This window comes from Phaethon aethereus, assembly GCF_964289735.1.
Source record: "Phaethon aethereus genome assembly, chromosome: 1".
NCBI classification, from domain to species: Eukaryota; Metazoa; Chordata; class Aves; order Phaethontiformes; family Phaethontidae; genus Phaethon; species Phaethon aethereus.
In genome coordinates, this window is record NC_138575.1 from 124289636 (window position 1) to 124312088 (window position 22453).

Here is a 22453-nt window from a genome sequence, read left to right on the forward strand (position 1 = left end):
CTTAGATACAAACAGGAATATTATTTTTCTTTTCTTTGAAATAGTCTCAATGAAGAACTAAAATGTAAAAATATATAGTCACAGAAAAAGTTAAGGCAGAAAAGGCAGAGTAATGACAGAAACTAACTAGCAGAACACCAAGAAGAGACCCAGTCATAAATAAATCCAAAAAGCAGGTTTCACAGAGTATCAGGGTGGTCTGAGAAATAGACACACACAAATGGGTACTTCCTGATTATATCTGGCTAAAAGCTGCAGCAGATGTATTCCTCCACAAAATGAACACTCTACTTTTATTCTGATCAAATTACCTCATATATCTCATGGTTTAGAGTCTCCACAATGACATTATCACCTGTCTGATCAATAAGGACCACAGGTTGCTCCAGTTTAACTCTTCCTTTGAGGCGTTCCATTATTTTCTCTGATATCTGCGCAGAACCTCCTTTAAACTTCCTCTCCTAAAAAAACAAACAGAAAAGAAACACAAACAAAAAATCACCAGCATTAATCACAATGACACTGAATATGACTTCTGCTCATAACCAAGAAACTCCAGGCCAAATGTGCAAGTCCTAAGGGTGCATAAAGAGGCCCAGACTTTCAGAAGAGTGAAGGCATAAACCTGAGCCTCAGTGGGGATTGCTGCCTAAACCATTTTTCACAATGGCTTCCACAATTAGCTGGCTTAAAGACTCTTGAAGCCTGGAGAATAAGCAAATAGAATGCAGGTATTCTAGCTAGTATAAACATACCACTTCATTAAAAAGAGGTTTTGAGTATTTTACCGATCACTATGCTACCAAAACCCTCATGTGTGACAAAACCACCAACTTGCATCTGTACAGCAAAAGCCTGCACCAGCCCAGAAGCAAAACAGATCTTTAACTGTTCTGGCCTCGAGTGCAGCAGGCAATGAGCTTTATCTGTCCCTGGGAAGACACAAAGACATTGCTGTCCGGAAAAAAGCACAATCATCTGTGACACATCCTTGCGATGTCTGTGCAGAGGCTCAGAGGAAGCACTAACCCTCTTTTATCTACCAGCCACCAGCGTTATAGCAAGCAGCTCACTTTTACATATAAGATCCTGGTACTAGCAGGGAGGAAAGGATCCACAAAGTTTTGTGCTGAAAGACTGCAACGGCTGCCTGAAGAAGTTTTAGAAGACTCGTCATGGGCGCTAAGTCAGAAACCCTTAGTGTTTTTGCTCAACTGATTTTGATTGGGGTGAGGGGAGAGGGAACAATGGTAGAAACCAAAGACAGCTTGCCCCACCCAGGCACAAAGAAAAGGAAGTGCTCTTCCCAGGCTAGCTTTCCCCTCTCCAAGTGTCTTGTTTAGCTATGAGTATCTTGGGATTAATTTTATTTTTGATTCTTGCTGCAACATCTAGCAATTGCTGACGTGGGACAGCAAATATGGCTGAGGGGCTCCTGAGGAGGAAGGCTTCTGGGTCTTGCTCCTACCTCAGGGCAGCTCTACTTACATCCTTTCTGACACATGGTTGTCTATTCTTACCCCAATGGACAGATGTTGATGGAGACTTCGCACCTCTCCAAGCAACTTCTCTTAATGTTTCCCTATCTTGGCACACTTGGAAGGGTGTGGTATTGTCTCCATTTTTGCTGTTCATAGCTTAAATCTGAAATGCTGTGTGTGCTTTCTGAGGCTGCGTTAACTGACATAATAGGCTAGTAAAGGGTGCCGACATACCACATCCAAATTATTTTGACAGCCCCCTCTCCCCTTTTCTGAAACTTCATCCAGAGCAAACACATGAAAACCATGATGTTCTGCAGGCAACCAGGCACCTGCAACAACCAAGGTGAGAAACAGTCTGAAGTAGCTCATAAAATATGCTACCATGTGAGCTGTCCCAAGAAGGAAGGGCCTTTTGCTATCTACTTCCAACTCTTGTCATTAGAGCCTTCAATGCCAAAAAAAGTATTTCACTCTGAAGTACAGTTGCTTTGAGCTCTTGAAAACATTCAAATGTGCTAAGTAACCCATAGAAAACAAACTGGCAAAAAAGCAACAAAAGAGCAACAAAAGGACTGTGCTGAAGCGAATGCACAGGAAAAAACAATCGATTAAATTGTCCCAATTTATCCCAAAGCCTAGCTAATAAAATTTGTCATTGTACAGAGTTAGCTGAGAGAGCTGTTCCACCCCATGAGAACATAATTGTCTCCGGTGTCACATGAACTTGGTGTTTCATACTCTTTTCATTAATTGCAGGGCTTTGATGGCTAAAACACTCCACTTGCTCTTTATGGTTTCAAGAGAGGAGGAAGAGTATGAGACATTTTGTACCTGGCCCCCATTGGTGATGGAGAAAATCCTGGCTGTGCCCCCACACTGCCTCACATACCACAGGAACCAGAGCGCAGAGACTTCATGAGGCTCAGATGTGACATTGACATTCACAAACAAGGTGGCAAATTCTTTAGCAGCTCTGCATAAGACACAGAGGCAGAAACAGGCAGTGAGTAGATGTGACTTCCTGACTGCTTTCAGGATTTTCTTTGGTATTCTCGATAAGGGTTGCTTTCCCAAAGTCAGAAAAGCCAAGATGATTTATATCTCTTTTTTAGTCTGTAGCGAAACTGTTTCAGTAGGTTTATATCAGCACCTCCCTCCCAAAGCACTTACCCTTTTAGTTAGAAATCCCACTGATTTCACCTTAGTTATTTCTTCAAACAGTTTCCCAGCTGCTGTTCCTTTCATCAGAACAAATATTTTTCTCAACAGGAGAATGCATTTGGTAACCAGCTAGTGAAATTCTTCTGCATTTCTCCTCCATGGGGAGCTCATCAGGCACATAATTTCCAAGGTCTGATGGGTCCCGAGGGACTCAACTAGCCATGCAGCTAAGACATTCCCCATCTCCCACGTAATACTGCTGCACAGACCTTTTGTGAAACCAAGAACCAGACATGGTAGATAACCCAGAGAAACCAAATTGGCAGTCATTGCTAGAGAGGGTCAGCTGTCTACCATAATAAGTACTGTGAATGTAAACAGAATTACAGCAACAGGAGATGAGGACCTGGCTATTCACATTTCTTTCATTTGGGGCTACAGATTGCTAAGAGAATGGAGATCATTTTGCAAAGAAGGTGAAAGGACTTTGACTTGGATGAAGTTTCATAAAACAACATAAATTTATAATCATCTGCTAAGGGAAGGAACTTTGCAAGTTATCTGGGCTAAAATATGTAACTTACAAACTTTTATAACCTCGTTTCCCCGGGTATGATGAAGCCCAGACACCTCTATTTCATTAGCCAGGATATGAAAACATCCTGCATGCAAGAACCCTCTGCAACAATCCTGAAACCACTAAGACACTAAACAGTTGCAGCAGGTCACGCTTGAGAAATGTGAAGAGTCTCTCCAGGATCAGTAGATGCTGATTTGTGACACACGACAAACAAATCTTCTTTTATAATCTTGACCCAAGTCATATAGAAAATGCTGCAGAAGAGCTTTTCTGTCTAGGGCACTACAGTTTTTAACTATGTGTAGAAAAACACATAGCTTGAAGATCTAAAATGACTTTTTACTGAATTTTTGAATGTGCTTCAGCTAAACACATCCATTAAAACTGGAGTGCCACAAAACCCTTGGCAGTAGAAGCAGTCTTGCAGAGAAGCATGTTACAGGAGAGATCACTATAAACCCAGTTCTGCTTATACTCCATTGGCTCCCTGACTAAGGGGAACAGTAAAATCTAGAAAAGGAAGAGCCAGTGCACTTGCAACAGAAAGAGTAGTTCAAAAGTGACCGAGTTTGCAGGCAAATGGCTCATAAAACTAATTGTAAAGAAAACTACAATGCCACAGAGAGCAAAAGAAAGTCCAAATGGCTGTACCTTGTATCACATGGAGCTGGAGCAAAATTTAAGCTGGTCAGATCATTTCAAATGGAAAATTTTGATCAGGAAGCTGCAGGCACGGTGCTTAACCACAGTCAGAGTGAAAGGGCAAACAGAGCAGAGCCACACAAATAAAAGACACTGAATGCAAGGGAGGAGAGCATTACAGAATAGCACAGGGGCCAGCACAGCAAGGGGGGATACAAGTGCTCGTATGAGCACACTTCTCTTTGCCTTATAAAGAGAATTAATTGAAAAAAAGAGAAGGAAGAAGAGAGTATTTCCAGTTGTCATCACCCCATATTGAACATTGTGCCTTTTTTATTCGCACAGTGTCATCCCTCATAGACATATAAAACACACTGGCCATTTTCTAGGCAATATATCACCTCGGGCCCTCATCCTACCAGCTAGGGTTGATACACTAGGACCTGCTACTCACAAACAAGGAAGATCTGTTGGATGCTGCAAAGATGATGGGCAGCCTTGATTGCAGTGGCCATGAGACTGTGGAATTTAAGATCCTGAGAGGAGTAAGACAGCAGAACTGCAACCCTTGATTTTAGAAGAGCGGATTTTATCCTCCCTGAAGGACCTGCTTGGCAGCACCTCATGGGAAACTGCCCTGCAGGGCAGAGAGGCCCAGGATAGCTGGCTGGCATTCAAGGACAGCTTCCCAGGAGCAGAGGGAGAGTGCACTGCAATGGGCAATGGGAAAACTGAGCAAGCGCAGCAACAGGCTTGCTGAGACAAACATGGAGGTCCCAACCGGGCTCAGGCACTAACCAGCCAGGGAGGTGAAAGGTAACAAGAAAGTTGCCTCAGCTTCCTTGTTTCCCTCCAAGGGTTTTGGAGGCCCAGCAGGCACTACTACTGAAACAAGAAGCAGCACTTGAACATCTCCAGAGTTTCCAGAGCCAACAGCAGCTCACCCCCCGCTCCTCGGGTCTCGCACTGCCCCATCCATTGAGCAACCACTGGAAAACAGCTGCCCTCTGGCACAGCATGCTGCTCTCTGATGTGCCAGCGGCATCCGCCTGCTCCGCGCTACACACGATGCAGCTCACGCAGTAAAAGCAGACACATATGATAACTGCACAGGAGAGGTCATAGCTGAGTCAGAGGACATCACTCCTCAGCTCCTAGCCTACCACAGGGCTGAGGAAGTCCCCTCACCTCCTTCTGCCTTCATTTCTGTCAAGTAACCTTTATTCATACCTACAAAGCAGAGTTTTGTCTACATGTTGCTTTTCCTAAAGACAAAGGCACATGTTCTCCAAATGAGTGAAGTGAAAGTATAGTTAGAAGAGCCCATGCTGTCACTCTTGTGTGCGTGGGCCTGCTGAGGCAAACCCCAGGTTTCCCCAGCACCTTTAATCCCATCTGCCAGCCAACACAAGCTCTGAATACCACTTCATCCTCCACAGGCCCTCACCCACCACCTGACAACAGCCCAAAGACCAGCCTCATCTCAAACACCTTCTGCTCTCTCACCACCTATACTCCAGCTGTATGTAGCTGTACCCCAGAATTTTCCAGGGAGCCACTATCATTCTGCAGCTGCATTTCAAAGTGAATAAAGAATTATATACTTGGTCCAGCAAATCTTATTTATCAGCTCTTTCATGGTCATTTTGTCCCATTCTTCAGCATGTGGCGCATCCCATGGTGCTTCAAGAGGAATCTGGAGACAGAGGCAAAATATTCAAGAAGTTATTCAGTACTATATCATTGCCTGGTCATAGCTAGTTAGTAGCACAGAGTTGATTGATATGTTGGCCAGGAGTTGCTTTTTGTCCCCTGCACATGGCTGTAAATTTGGAATAAATTCACTAAACGGCATAGTTTCCATTCACACCTTTGGGCATGAATTGTACCATGACCACCAAATCTGGCTTTGTCTGACCAATGAGCTATATCCATATGTCGGGACTCATCTGGCCTTTAGTCGTCCAAAGGTAAGGTGTCGATTCTAACTGAGTCATCTTGGTGTCCTCTAACACCTGAGGGAAAAACTCTTTCTCCAGTCAGAGATTCAGTCAGTTACAAGAAGGTATCTCAAGGCCCCTATGTCTTTCTGTTAACTACAGAAGGAGCAAAAATGTCTAGATACTATTAAATTATTTTTAGACAGTTTAATTCTTTATAATAATAATCCATTGCATGTAAGTACCATAACACGTGAGGAAACTATCGTACATCTGAATCTTTTAAAAAGATATATTATTTGACAAAAAAATGTGTAGTATCATGCACAAATTGGATTCTTCAAAACCACATAAACCCGATGCACTTTGTAGGAATACAACTAGTTATGCCTGAAGGTTATTGTAAGATAGGGCCACTGGTTTGCAGCCAAATTATAAGGCAACTGTTAAATATTTGAAAGACAGCATGAAGCTCCAGGGGCTACTTTTTGCACACAGGAAGATCTGCAGTTGTACTGCTTGGATTTTGAAGGTGTTTACTGTTTAAGAATTTTAGAAATAAAATTACTATGAAGCCAAACTGGAGCCCATCTTAGGCAGCTACAAAAAAGAATCATCCTTACTCAAAAAGGCTCTCACAGGGGAAGGGGAAAAACCCTTCTCATGTCCCAGCTCGTGTAACGGCTTTCCCTGGCATGAGAAAGTACATACACTGAGATTCAACCCCATTTTTTTCAGCTATCTTAGACATCTCCAGATCTTTTTGTATCCTCTCATAGAATCATAGAATGGTTTGGGTTGGAAGGGACCTTTAAAGGTCATCTAGTCCAAACCCCTCTCAGTGAGGAAGCCGTGTTATTCCCGATAGTTCCTGAGCAACATAGATATCTTTCCTGATGGATGTTTGTTTGTTTGTTTTTTTATGTTAAAGAAGCAATGAAAAAGCCTGCCAGAAACAACACAAAACAAAACCAGACTTACTTGTGGCGACATGAGCATTGTAGGAAACAGATGCAATTTACATCGCTTACCTCTTTTCCCAGCTTGTCCATGGTCCTCCAGAAGTTATTGTAATCCAGATAAACTAAGGGATTCCATGTTGAAGGGGAAATATTTGTGACATAGTTTGACTTTCCCTAAAATACACATAAGAACATAAGCAACTGAAACACAATGGAGCATATCTTCATTACTCATGAAAACAAAATTCTCTCATCATCACATGGTTGACCTTTTGCCCCAAAAGACCTAGCTTTTTTTTTTTTTTACCCTGCATATGCATGTAAGCATGGAATGCATGAAGCTAAGTATGAGGGGAAAAAACAGTTAGGATGACATTAAAAAGGTCAATAACACTTTTTTTTATTCACAAGGGATGGGGAGGGGTACATTTGTTCTGAGCAGGTTGTCAAATTCTGGGCTAAGGAGACTCAAGCAATGGACAAGGAGGTAATAATCCTTGTTCCTAGGCATTCTTCATTATTACATATGAATGAATCAAATGTCCTCCTACCTGCTGAAATTTGCATCCTAAAAATCGATGGGTCTAAAATTGCATGCATTTTAAACTTTTAAACTATCTAAGCACCTTTATGGTACACCTCACCCATAAAAAGCAAACATACCTCTCTATTCTGCCAAGTACCTTGGGAGAAACCTAGCCTAAAAAAAAAAAAATTGCCAAAAAGAAAGTTACAGGAAGAAAAATTTCGTACACTTGCAAAAATGGTATCAGTACTTACAATGTGTATGACACATAGCTGCAACAGGAACACGGACTGTTTCAGATATCTTGTGATATAATGATAAACGAAACAGTCTAACAGGAGCTGGTTCTTTGTGATAATTTTAATCTGAAAGAGGACTGGAGGAGCAGGCAACATTTTCTCTTATTAAATTGCTTTGAATCTTTCCTCACAGAAGTCAATGGCAATTTTCTCATCAGACCTCTTAAATGTTTGCTCTTCTAGGTGTGTTAAAAGTTTGCATGAGGTCACATGGCAGGATGCAGTGAACACACTGGACCATGATAGGTAGGAGCTGTGATGCTAAACTGTGTGCAATACACTTTTCAGGGCATGTATGCCATGCCAGCCCGTTGCACCTGGCAGGTGGGAGTCATGGACCAAGCGAGAGGCTGCAGTGCTGCAAATGCATGAGATGGTGATCCAGGGACAGGGAGACACAAAGCAGAGCCAAATGCCCCTTTCCCCACCTCATCGAGAGGAGAATTTATGAGTCTTCCCCACTGATAACTATATGTGTGTAAATACATATGGATTTCTCATGTTCTTCAGAGCATTTTTCTGCAAAGACCATAACAAAAATAAAAGGTGCAAGATGAAACTCGGAGAGCATAGTGAGCTTTCAGACTTGGAAAAAGCAGTAAAAAAGCCAAAATGACGTGTTTTGGTCAACTTTTGTCATCCCCAGGGTAGGTATAACGGAATCCTCTGCATGACACTGCCTCTTCCTTTTCCTTCAGCACAATTTCTCACTGCCAGTTTGGAGCACTGTGTGTTCAGCCACAGAAAAGAAAACCAAAAAAACACATGCAAAGTGATACACTGTGTGCTACAACTTTTACTGTCATAAACCAATACTGTACCAAACAAGGAAATCCTAATACAAAGCAGTAATAAATTGCTAACCATTTTCTTATTATTGCACAACGTTTTGTTTTTCAAAAAGATCATCAAATCTTGCTCCTTCAAAGTTCATTTATTGCTAGACTTATTATTCTGGTCAGGAATGCAGTGCCATCAACATGTCTTCCTTGATGTGCTTTAACACCAATAATCCTGCCCTTAAGCAGAGATGAGGTACAATGTTGTCAGGCCACCCAACAACAGGTGAAGATAAGTTATTACTGAAGTTCTGTCATGTCCATATTGCTAGGGGACAAAGGGAAAAGATAAGCCTGCCATTCAGGAGTAGCAGGGAACACTTCCCAAAGTTTTTGACCATTCAGTAAGACCTCTTTTCACACAGCTTTTCGATAAGTTACTGAGCTTTTACTGAGTGCTGTAACTTGCAAATACCTATACTTAGCTTACTTGACTCAAAAAAAGAAACAATTATTTTAAAAGAAAGTCAAAAAAGTAACTTCTTCTAGGGCTCATCTCCTCCTCTTGTTATCAGCCAAACCTATTCCTTATATCGCTGGAAACAACAACCCAAGAAAATTCTCGCTTAGTAACTCTGTGATGAGGTTTGTGCCAAAACAGCTTTTCTAAGTCCCAGTATTAACTCTACTGTGTTCAGTAGCTACAGGTTCAGAAACTTCCAAACTATCCTGATTGCTGCAGATGTGGCAGTTGGTGAGAGAACCTGCCCACTGCTTGGCTACCTAATATTTTTCTCCAAATTTTCCACCTTTATACTAGCTGTAGCCCACCTCACAAACTGCTGAAGACTGATCAAGAAATCTTACGACCTCAGCTACTGGTATGACATGTATCACACTGCATCTTATCTGGATCTTATCACTTATCTGCTATTTGAAAAAAGAACTACCCTCTCACTACTGATCTGAAAATATTATTATCCCCACATCTTTAGTCAATGGCCTAGCCCAGCAAGATCAATGGGAAAACACATTTTATCCCCTGAGAACTATGACATGCCAACTGATAACTAACACAGCCTAAAGTTGCAGTACTTGCTGCTCTCTTTTGCATGTAAAAAAACATCACTTCAGTAAGACTGGAGGGAGACCAAGGGCAGGAAAAGCTGGAAAAATAAAATTTTTTAAGTTGTATTTTGTCCAATACAATTACAAAGTCCAGTGCTAAGAGACCTGGAAGAGGCTGAGATTGAATTCAGGAGCCTGAAATAGTTCACAGGCACACTAACTCCTTGTGCAGGGGGCCTGGACCTGTCAGAGGTGGGAGCTGATCAGAGAAAAGCCCAATGCTAACAAATTCCAGGGGAGAAATCCCCACTGCCCATCATAGAAAGCACACCAAACAGCCTTATCCCCATCAGTTTTTCAACCCTCTCTCTTGCACAAGTATCTCCACAGCAGGGAGCAAATCTAGCCCAAATGACCTGGAGCTGGTAAGTTATTAATTTGTTTTTAATACTAGTTTCCCGACTAGGCAGAGGAGCTCTGGCTGCATGTTTCACAGAGGAGCTCACGGCAAGCAGGCAAGGTCTTGCAATATTCCATTTTTAAACAAGTTTATAGTGTTCTGGGTGTATTATTTTGAGATCTACTGTTGCCTTAACAGAAAGGCAAATAACCTACTGGCTTTGTTCCCATGCTAACACAAGGCTGCTTGACTGACCCACAGGGTTTATCTAACTTCTTTTTTCATTTCCTGGTGTGTTGAATGCTTTCCTGCAGACCTCAGATTTGAGTCCTGCTGCCTGCCTGGATTAGTTACCCCACGCCAATTCAAAGGAAACAATATCCCTAAGCACCCTAGTTCAGTGGTTAGAAAGAAGGCAGCAGAGAGAGGTGTGCTCTGCAAGGTCTGTCTTTTCCCTGCCCAGGGCTATGCTGTGGCTTGTAGCCGTAACTACAGGAATTAAGCCCAAGCCACCTCACTGTGACACCACCCTGTTTCAAAGAGGAGCAGGCAACTTTGCTGGTCTTGAGAAAGGCAAGTCTGGCTCCTGTCCTCTGTGCTGAGATGAGCTACAGGTCAGGAAGCACAGGAGGAGCATCCCTTGTGCCCCAGGGCAGGGATGGCTATCACCCTTGGGCCGTGCACACCGCACGCAGGCAGATAGAGCATCGGCTCCCCAGGGTGTGAGCCCTCAGGTGGGCATCCTTCCCTGCTCAGGATCTCCAGAAGGTCTAGCCTTGCAAGCACTGCGATGCCTTGGACTGTCTGCAATTCCCATGTCTGAACTGCAGATTTATGGCGATCTGCACAGACTTAGTCACAGACTTACTTGCTGCACCCTAATCTCTTAAAGTTAGATGAAGGAAAGACTAGATGGCCAATGTGAAGAATTTCATACAAATGCTCATCTTTTGTCAAGTGTTACCTTGCTCTGAAAATCAAAAGCAAACAAATAAGCAAAACCAGTCCTTATTTACTAATATTACATATACCAGAGCTGGGTGATGCAGCCAGGTATTAGAGGACCGCAGTTGCATGAGAAGGTTAATACCACACCAAGGCCCTAATGCCTTTACCTTTTAGGGTCTTCTACTAAACAGAAGGTGAAAACAGAGCACAGTGTGACCTTCAAGGACCTCTGTAAAAATAAAAAGCTATCTGCCTCTTCTGGGAAGGAAGAACTCCAGCACATCTGCCTATTCTCAGTCCTAAAGCATTCTTGATGAATTACGGGACAGTAGCCACAGAGCAATTTGGCTGGAAAGAAAGTCTGGGGCTCATAAGAAAATCCTGGAAATTTGAAGTTACAGATTTATGATGACAGGATACAAACAAATTCCTGATTGATATCAAAGCAGTCCGCATTATCAAGCTAACTGAAGAGAAAGAATGAACAAACAAACAAAAAAGATAAACAATAGTTACATATTTGAATTTTTCAAATAAACTGTAACTACAAAGGAAACCTGTCCACACAAAGCAACGTAGTTTTTAAAGTTTGCAATATATGGAATTTTTCCACACACATATGGGAAAAATTCCTTTCAGAGCAAAGAAGCTCATGAAATCCCTCCAGGGATTTCCACTCTCCCTTGGCTGCTTCAGCTGCTAGGATAAACCATTTCCCCACTTTCCCTTATTAAATCCAAGCATATCCTGGAAAACTTCAGAAAAAGCCAAACTTAACTGATTACTATGGCAAACAAAAGACTAAAAATTTCTTAATCTGGAGATGCTGGGGATTATATATGGTTGAATGACTGTCACAACAAAATCTAAAGCCACGTTTAGTCATTCCTCTAAACACTCTCCCTCTCACCTTTGACAAAACCACACAGCATTGCAGACTTTGGAGACATGCCCTTGGGAAGAGACTATCCTATCTGGTCCCGGCTACACGCTCCCCAACAGCCATCAACTGGCAGAAATAGCAGATATGACACACAGACAAAAGTTTTAGTCATAGTTTTCAAACCTGAAAGGCAGCAGCTGGCCCACTGCTGACAACATATTAGCCCAAGAAGCTGAACACATCCATCTTTCCAATTAATATTTAATTTCTGAGACAATGATCCTTTAATATCAAATCAGCTCTTTGCCAACACATTTTCTATCATCTAGGAAATACCCCAGGTGCTTGGGATCCTGGAGCATCTTTAATGAATAGGAGGGACGCACCTATAGCCAGGAGAGCACAATCCCTACCTGGCCAACTCACCATCACAGCATGATAACTGTGTAAAATGTGCAAGCCCTGAGGTCCCTGAGCACTCACCAACCCAGTCAATAGCCAGGACTGCACAGTTTGTTTTCAAGGGGATTCTTGTAGATGTGGGATGTAAGAGAGGGTTCAACAACAGATCCCTAAAACAAAGGGCATGGTGACTGCACAAGGTCTCAAGAAAAACGCAAGGAGAAAAAGTGGTGGAATACCATAGGGAAAGAGAAGAAAACAAAAGGCCTTCCATTCGTGGGAAGAGGATGTGGGAGGAATGAGACCAACTGGAGGAAATGCATCATTATTATTTATCCAGCACTTAAGTCTGTCCACTCTGGGAGACCTTAAAGCTCCTTTGCTGTCACCATGTTCCAAAAACTATGCCTCCCTTGGGGACCTTGGTTAGCTCAGCAGGACCATGATGTCAAATCTATAATTGATCCACAGCCTGTGATCCAGCTGAATAGCTCATAATGCTGCCTCTTGCTTAGGAACATGCTTTCATTTCAAAGAAAACTTACAAAATTACATGGTCATTAGCAAGGACATGCATAATGTAATGCAGAACCAAAAAAAAGCTGCAGCTTCAGTGTCAAAATGGATTAAAGGCTCAAATTCATGTAACCCATTAGAGCCTTTTATTTAACATACAGAAGATAAGTGCCTTTTAAGACATTAAGAGATCCATGTCTGAGCTTAAATGGAGTGGGCCAAACATCCAGCTGGTACAAATCAGCCCAGTCCACTTGCTGTAGAATTATGCCGATTTTACAGCAGGTGGTGCAAATTTTTTTTTTTTCTTTTTTTATTAGAGAGTGGTTATGCAATTATTTAAGATGTGGCTATTTTATGAGCATGGCATGAATCTGCCCAATAAGGACAGGTTATAGAACCAGATGATAAAACTTCACAGCATGAACGCATTGCTCTAATTCTCAGAAGAAAAAGTGAGAAGGTAATAGAAATGAAACCAGTTAAGGATCCATCACATAGCCTTGCCTCTACCAAGTATGTCAACTCTGACTCATACAGGCTTCAAGCCTTGTTCTGCCAGAGTCTGGAAAGTATCAAAATTAAAGGCTATTAAAAAAAAAAATTAAAGTGATGGTATTTGGAAAATAAAGTAGTTTGTGAGTTATGAAGATGGATGCTTGTACCTCATACCTATGGATCTTAGGCCTCTCTTTGTCCCTTTCCGTACCACTCTTCCCCTGCACTGGTTTTGGCAGTAGGTCCTGAAATAGGATCTCAGCAAAAATTTGGTGGGCTAAAGATCTAAGACAAGGGCTGCTCTGAAGACAGGTTTCGTTGCAGTTCACTTTGGCCACACCATCACCTACTCAGTAGTGGCCATCTGGACTCCCGCTGCCCACATCTCAAGACATGAAGTTTATAGCGAGCCTTGGGCTCCGTTAGTTAGAGAGGGAATCTCTATGAGTCTCAAATTACATGTCCAACTTCCATTTGTAAGTAAGATGAATCCCACGCTAACGGACTGGGAGGGATCTCACGTGAATCTAATAACGTAAGTGGGGCAAATATGTTATACTACTCCCAGACGAGTCCCATAACACTGTTGCATAATATTGTCATTCAGTAGCATTCAACAGTATTATGTTTTTTCTTATTTAAATTTGACTTGTATTTCAGAACTAAAATTTTCTGAAATTTCAGGCAAAAATTCTTTAGACAATATGTTAAAAGACAATCAGGTGCTGAATGTATCCCAAATATTTTAACTGCTGTCAGTCCCATTTTCTGAACACTTTTCAAAAGAAAACAAGAACCACTGATTCCACTGCCAATAAATTAAAATAGAATAGCAACACTTCAAACATGTGTTTACTGGATTACTAAAAGCAAGCTTTAAATGAAACCTCCTTAATAACTGTCAGTAATTTCCAAATATCAATGTTATTGTTAGGTATCTGAACATGAAAGACGCAATACTTACACCCTTATAATGGATGGTATGGCCCTTGACATTCACTTTATAGGTCTCAATACCCAGCTCTTTTGCCAGTCGGAGAATCCGGTTTTGGGTAGGTCCCACATACGATCCACCAACATCTACGTAATTAACTTGATTGTTCTGTCAAAAGAAAGAATACGGGAATCAGAAGCTGTGCAGGAAGTTTCTCAATACAAACATTTAGAAGTAGGAAGAATTATTCCATACTGGCTAGCACTGCAACTATATGCACAGGAGAAAATGACTTAATGACTGACTTAATTTAGGCAGTATTGAGCTCTGTAATGACAGGCACACAGAGATCACAGTATCTTCACTCCATGTGTGCAACTGGGTTTAACTCGTTTAAATTTCACTGTAGCTTTCAGTATTGGCTTTTTAGTCTCACAAAAGACATAATAATATGAAGAAATACACAACCAAATCAATACTTTGGTTAAAAGTCTAACCCCACTTTTTCACAATTCATTCATGCTACTTTTCTTGTCATTGCAAAACCTTTCTCAAATTCAAAAATATCTCCAGTGTTGTTTTCTCTCTGTAGTTATCTGCTTAGGCTTAATGCTGTAGATGCTGAGCCCTGCACTTCAGTATTCAAGGAGAGTAATCTCCTTTCCAGCATGGCACACCTTGGCTCTAGCCCAGTGCACTCTGGCTAGCAGCCCCCAGCCATGCCTGCCACCCAAGGTGCTCCACACACCCCTCAGATCAGCATCACGAGCACTTGGGAGGAAGGAAGAAAGCAAAAAGTTGCAGGGACGCATACCATTAAAAGCAGGCTGATTTCACAAGAGAGTAACTCTTTTTAACACTGTTTATAGTGAGCATTTTAAGCTAGGCATTCTCAGTGTCACAGAAGGATGGTGTTTATGCTTCATGTTTCACGTACAATGATTTCTGCTGAAACACCCCTGTTTATCTCTGGCTCCCCAGCAATGGCATCTGACATAATTTAAACCTTCCTTACTTGCAGGGTGGGAAGCAGAGGTAACATCTGTATTACATTACCCTGCGCCACAGGTGACTCATAATTTCTTTCATTTTCTTTTTAATGGCAATCAAGATGCAGTCCATTTTTAGAAGCAGGAGTGTTATTTCAGATAATGTAAGCTGTGTTAAAATGTATATCTGAGCTGTAATGATGTCTGGCCCTGCTCAGGCTGCTTCTTATAGGGCTCTTAGTTATCATGCCTGTTAGAGTATGCAAAGTGAGATGGGAATGAGGAGAAATGCTTTGACGCCCAGAGTCTCAGATGATAGTTTCCCTCTGTAATGTTAAAGGCAGAGCAGATCCTGCCATGGACAAAGGGTATGGGCTATGTGGGTGGAATTCAGTTACCTTAATACAGATGTTTAACATCACTTTAGACAGACCAAGGTATCCAAGACTTCTGTTCAAGGCTGACAAATTTGACACACAACCCACAAAAGACCTGCAGCTGGAGGCCAGGCAAGGTATCCTAGGGCAGCTAAAATGGCACTACACACTTCTGGTTAGGCCATTTGGTGGCTCTCAGAGTCATATATAGCTGACTGGCATATATTGCAATGCAACCTGTCCAAACAGAGTTCTATTACTTGACAAAAGGGGTGGCAACCTGAGACATCTGTCTTCTCTGGGAACTCTACTCCCCCCTGCCCCCTGGCTAATGATGTCAAACCCAACAGAATCACAGAATGACTGAGGCTGAGAGGTCCAACCTCTCCTACTCCGGAAAGGTCCCTAGAGCTGGTTGCCCAGGACAATGTCCAGAAAGCTTCTGAATATCTCCAAGGAGGGAGACTCCACAACCGCCCAGGGCAACCTGTGCCAGTGCTCAGTAACCCTCACAGTAAAAAAGTGTTTCCTCATGTTCAGGTATTTTGAATCTCCTGTGTTTCAGTTTTTGCCCATTGCCTCTTGTCCTGCCACTGGGCACCACTGAAAAGAGCCTGGCTCCACGCTCTACACACCCTCCCTTCCCTCCCCTCTATACATTGATGAGATCCCCCCTGAGCCTTCTTTTCTCCAGGCTAAACAGCCCCAGCTCTCTGCCATATAAGAGATGCTCCAGTCCCTTCATCATGCAGATCATTAATGAAGCTATTGAACAGGATCAGACCCAGTATTGACCACTGGGGTATACTGCAAGTTACTAGCCTCCAACTAGACTTTGTACCACTGATCATCACCCTCTCAACCTGTCTGTTCAGCTAGTTTTCAGTCCACCTCACTGTCTGCTCAACCAGTCCATACTTCATCAGCTTGTCTATGAGGATCTTATGGGAGACGATGTTGAATCACTGAAGTCTAGGCAGACAATATCCACTGTTCTTCCCTCATCTACCAAGGCAGTCATTTCATTGCAGAAGGTTATGGGTTGGTCAAACATGACTTCCTCTTGGTGTATCCATGCTGGCTGATGACTTTCTTGTCTTTTATGTGCCTGGAAATGGTGTCCAGGATTAGTTGAACCTTCCCAGGGACTGAGTTCAGGTTGATCAGCCTGTAGTTCCCTGGGTCCTCCTTCATGCCCTTCTCGAAGATAGAAGTGACATTTGCAACATCGTAGACCAGCACAAGTGAGAGTCAGGCATCTCATAAAGCACCTACCCTGACAGTGAATGTCCTTCCTCCAACTCTGTTCCGGGCCTCGAGAACCACCACGTTAACCCCAGACTCAGACAGCAATTTGGCGGCTGACAAACCTGCCAGAAAAAGAGAAAGAGTGTTTTAAAGCAAGAGGCAGCAGCCAGCCACATTAATGGTCAAAAACTGAAACAAAGCTTGAAGGTCAGAGATTTCAATACTGTTTTCAAAAATTCCTGAGAGAAGTCTGAAACTTTTCATGGTGTCTTACCACAGAAATCATGTAGCTGCTGCTTAGTTCATGTTATAACCATGGCCATAAGTAGCATTCACAGAATTAATTTTCCTCCTTCAGGTTATCATTTTGCCATTTTAAAAGCAGTAAAATCTCAGTCAAGGAACACACATCTTACACCTCATTGGTGCAGTGCACAGAAAGGCAGAACCCACCTTATGAGGCTTACAGCGCTAAAGTGATAGGAATAATAATAAATAGGCATGTTGCAGCAAGGTAGGCTTCCAACTTCTTCTCTCACTCAACAACTCTCCACTCTATTGCTATCCACTGTCCTCATTCACATGCAGAAAGAAAGTCTGCTTCACTGTCAAGACTCATTTTAAGCAACGGAGTTTGACCATGGCAATCAAACAGGCTGTATGTAGATACTTTATAAAAGGACTTCTCATCTCAGCAAAAATCATCTAATTATGGGACTCTGTGATGGAGGCACTAGAGACAACTGAAAATTCAATAGGACAGGACTCCTCTTTGCTTTTGACAGATGCGAGCTGAAATTGTAAAAAGCAACCATGAGTTTGTGAAATCAGATTATCTCATTGCCCTGCAGGCCAATTTGGCACTGAAGCATTGTTTCATTGGAGTTGTTTCCCCTCCTTAAGTATACAAAAGCCAGCCTTATTGATCAGAACTTCCAAGATACCCTGCAGTAAGGAATAATAATATTATATTCATGTTTATTACACTACCTCAAAATGTGATTAAAAGCAACTGTTTGTGAGCCTACAAAGAACGCATGTCTGAAAAGACCAGAGGAGAGGAATCGTTCTGGGCAGGATTAAGTGTACTCATTTATTTTGAGGACAATACAGAATAGCCCATAAACTTCTGTGCACATAATCTTTTAATGGGGAAGTGGAACACCATTCACTGGAAACCAGAACTGAGGAAGTTCAAATGTCTTATATTGACAAAAATTATATATATGATTTCCATACTTATCTAAAAATAACTTTACATCCTTGCACCATATTATTTAGAATGCTGCAGGAGCAGAATTATACTTAATTCTTCCATCTATTTAATATTCTAATTTTTAAAAATGCGAGCCATTCATCAGTGGAGTGAACATCTTATAAATTGATCTCATTTCTTTCAGTAGCTTTTGATTCTTTTTGTCCTGCATGAAAGTCTATAGAGAACATTTTATAATTTTTTTAGAGTTAATTCTTTAATCCTTTTGGTGATGTTGTTCTCTTCTTCCTTAACACAGAAGACACAAGTCTATAATGTTGGAAACACAAACTGCAGCATTTTCTTACAAATATTTATATTTTTTATGTGAGGAAAAATGATTATTCAAAATATACAGTGGTTTTTGTCACAGAAAAGTGGATTTCCTACATATATAGAATAAAAGGTTGAATTTCTCTATTCTGCATAAATACCACTGGCCACTCAGGCTTGAGTGGGTAACTCTTTTGTAAGAAAGTTTACTGTAGATATACAAGTCTTGAAAAAATGCACAGCACATTCATGTGTTACCCTATGGAACATGAAACAGTGAAAAATCTGGCCTAGGTACGAAGAAAACAGTTGTATGCAAATCCTCAGTGCCTAAGACCATCCTTTCATGCTGTATACGATAGCTATATTCATGCCACAGCGGTTTAGGAAGAATAATGGTTGCACTGGTATGGGTTGGAAGTGAAGCTTAATGCTGGATTATAGCTTAATTATATGATATACCCAAATAAAGAAGGACAGCTAAAGGATGAAGGACAGGTGGCAATAAGACTGAGGTTCTCTAACCTGTTTGCTTGTTAAACTGTAATGCTTGCACTCCAGCTTCACAGGTTTTTAGTTTCATTATTGTTAACCCGAGTGTCACCACAGATATTGACACCCCCCCTCCCCGCCCCCCCCCAAGAAAAAAAGGCTTCAGAGCTACACAGGTGGGGAAAGGGCAAGAGATACATTGGGACAGCGATGGTTTACTGGCAGCTGGGAGAGGGCCCGACTCAGAAATAAAACCAATGCAAAATACGTTGATTAAAGATTGTTATTATACATTTATTTGTTTAAAGCATGGAAACAATCTTCTTTTAAAATGGAGGACGAGCAACAACACCCACACACGGGGTGCCTCCATGTAGCTGTCTATTGAACCCTGCTTCCACAGGCATGTCTTAAGTATCCCAGAGGCCATGAAGCCTATGTGCTTTTGATACACGATTAACCTCAAAACAGATTGCGTATTTTCCCTTTATCTTTTCCATAACTTGAATGTTCAGGGCTTTTGTTGCTGTTCCAGTACCCTCTACAGGCCTGGACACCAGAGAGTGACCGCTTATTTCTGTTTGATCCATGGGGTGAGAATGAGAGAGAGACCTTCTCCCTTCCGGCTCCTCGCCCCGCCCCTGCCCGCTCAGCACCCCTCAGGCCACACGGAGCTACCCTCTCATCTCCTCTCCCACATCTCCGCTGCTTCCCCAGAGGACATAGAGCACCTTCCAGGAGCTGCCGAGGGGGAGGGCAGGGCCTTCATTACGCAGAGGCCTCCTGCAACATGAGCGCTGCTCTAGAGCCATGGCCTGTGGCCACACGCGGGCTCTGGTGCCAGCCACAATGCCCTGGGATATTGCAGATACCCAGTGTGTCCTGCCATACTGGGCCAAACCGAGCGCTGGGCCGCGACCGCACAGGCCTTACACGAGGCATTTTAAAAAACACCTGGGTACGGCTGGGTGACTGCGGCACAGACGTGCCCGTCACGGCCGAGGCCGCTGCTGTGCCCCATTGCCTCCTCCACCTCCGCCAAAGTGCAGCCTAGAGAGAAAGCCGTAAACCACCCCAAATCACTGGCCATGCTCCTTCCAGAGAGCACTCTAATTCCATGAATTAGAAATCAACTACTTGCCTCAGAAAGATGAAAGGAGCCTGCCAAAACCATGCCTCATTTTCAGTATCTGGCTGTAGAAATAAACGAGGCAGGATGACTTCTACATCCCCCACAAGGGTCTCTGTAGCAATCTCCCACCAAGCTCCCCCCGTCCGAAGACGCCATGCAGGAAAGCTCTATTCCTGTTGATTTTGCAGCACTGTTAAGGACTCAGAATTGCTGTTGCCACAGATCATACTGCTTCTGCTTTCATTTCGGAAAATTGTCATAATCCTATCAAGCAAAGTAGTTTCCAGTGCATCAAAACGCTTGATATAGTTCAAAAAACAAACAAACAAACAAACAAACAAACAAACAAACAAACAAACCTAAGATGAATTTATGCCAATCTGCAGACTACCAGACATACACCATGGCTGAAAAATGGAGATGCTGAACATTACTGAATTTTGTATGTAGCCTGATGGAAAATAGAACAAAGCATATCTCTACCTCGTAGGAGAGAAACTACAGGTAGTAGTTTCAACTACTGTAGTGTTCAACTACAGGTAGTGCACGAGACCGGGACTTAAGAGACTTGAGCTTGATTCCCATAATGTGGGAAATGTCGCCCTATTTTGTAGGGACGTGTTTATAAGGGTAGCGTTTATGAGAATAATTCCAAGTTGCCTCAAAACGGGGGTTGACACAGGGTGTATGAGCAGCTGTGAGTTCTGTAACACAAATGATGGGAGTTTTTAAGACGTTACTTTACTGGAAATGTGATAGTAATTCTATAGTAATAGTATAGTAACTCTACTTTTCAAAATCCAGGACCTGTAAATCCACAATATCAAACAGATTCACTGATACACCATGATCGGAAGCAAAAATCACAAGCACCTTTCCCAGAGAAAGCACTTCTTAGGTGATGTACACTGAACATGCCAAAAACATTCAAGGGCACTGAAGGGGAGTGATGACAGTCTGATACCATTAACCTTTTAACTTTCCAAAGTGAGGCCACTACATATGTGCCATACTGAGCACACCAAAACAAAGGCAGAGAAAGTTACCTCGTACTATTGAAAAAGTAACTGCTGGTTTTCTAGATGTATTGTTTGCCTACTTGCTAGCTTCTTTGACAAAGCGCATTTGCCTTTTATGGATCCACTATCAGGATGAAAGTTTACCAAAACCAACCTAATATAAGATTCCTACGTAAAATCCTTGTTAATCCACCCTACTGTACATGGAGTGGGAAAATTACATTGTGTGAAAGATAACTAACCCATTACTGTAGTGTTCCAGCAGGCTCTAATTGAGTATCATATGGAAAAAATCTTTCTGGAAAATCTCTACATGTTTCTGATCTTAAGCAGGGGAATAATTTTAAAACTTTTTTGCTCATTATTCTAATATGCATTGTCAGTGTATCCTCACTAAAGTTCCACTGTAACGGCATACTCATGCTGTCATTATTTTTACTGTTTCACTGATGGAAAACCTAACTTTGTCCAAACACAAATGAGTAATTAAATATGGCAATGGCCACCTTAGAATCATTATTCAGCTAGAAGTCTCTTTGCCAAGTAAACATGAACCTGCCAATAAGAGACACCATGACCGTAGGGTAAATTCTCACTTCCTCACCTCCTCCTTCTCCCCCCTCCCTCATTCTTTTTTCATTGGAATTTTTGTGCACACCATGGTATTTAAATAAGTTTTAAAACACAGTTAAAATGTACTCAGTTATGTCAGACTGACCAGAGAAATCACTAATGGGCAACAACATATAGAAGGCTGAGAATGAAAGAACTGTTTTCTTTCACAGACTAAGGATCTGAAGATTTAAAATTGCCACTGAAAATGAGAAAACACCCACCTTACTAATTAAATTACAGCCCCTTAAATTTGCACAAAACAGCAAGAATACACAGTGTGGACCACAAGTCTACATTCATTTCTTCTTCAGTGTTGCCTAATACCATAACATCACTAACTTTCTGTTTGTCAGAAACTGAATTTTATCTTTCCATATGTTCTTTCACAATCTTTGAGGTGGAATACTTGATACTGGGGATGAAGTTGTGTTTAGTTATTTTGCCATTTTCAGGTAAATGTTTTTCATTTCTTTTTCATAAAATTTTTTTCCCCTCTAGCAAGAATAATCTGGTTGATTCAGCAAAGATTTAAACCAAAAGAGAATAAATATTTTCTATTACAGAGTACATTGTCCAACTGAGACGAAGCCACTCTAACTACTTTCAATAGGGCTACTATGTAAATGCTTTAAACAGATGGAAGCCTTGTTCTGAAGGGTACAAAGACAGTTTCTCATGGACAGTGTTAACAGAAACACAGTGGGCAGGAAGGGGGAATTTTATCCTCAGGATGACTCCACTCCTCTGTACACACCCACTGGGATTTTCAAGTCTAAAACCCATGGCAGTAAATATTTCTTCCCCAGAATAACTCTCTCCTCCTCCCCTCAAAACAAAGGCAGAAAAAAAGTCAACTAGTGTAAGCGTAGGGTTAGAAACAGAGCATTCTCCTTCCCCTTATATATTAAAATGAGCAGCACCAGTTAAAATTTAGTGGTTTGATTCCATCCAGTTTATGGAAACACCTACGGTAATCATGCACATTTTCCAACTACTGATAATTGGTTTGGTCTGTATGCAGAACAAATTTC

General features: G+C 41.9%; 1 protein-coding gene across 1 annotated transcript in view; it reads right to left on the reverse strand.

Annotated features, from left to right (window-relative positions):
* The window catches only part of LOC309406579 (amine oxidase [flavin-containing] A-like), a gene marked incomplete at both ends in the record, with an annotated part of 38834 nt that overhangs the window by 10626 nt on the left and 5755 nt on the right, over positions 1-22453 (reverse strand). Inside the window, 6 exons of the mRNA XM_082001844.1 lie at positions 312-461; positions 2316-2457; positions 5472-5563; positions 6839-6943; positions 14053-14190; positions 16664-16758. Of these exons, the coding sequence (XP_081857970.1) occupies positions 312-461; positions 2316-2457; positions 5472-5563; positions 6839-6943; positions 14053-14190; positions 16664-16758 (722 nt within the window). The remainder of the gene's footprint in view (positions 1-311; positions 462-2315; positions 2458-5471; positions 5564-6838; positions 6944-14052; positions 14191-16663; positions 16759-22453) is intronic.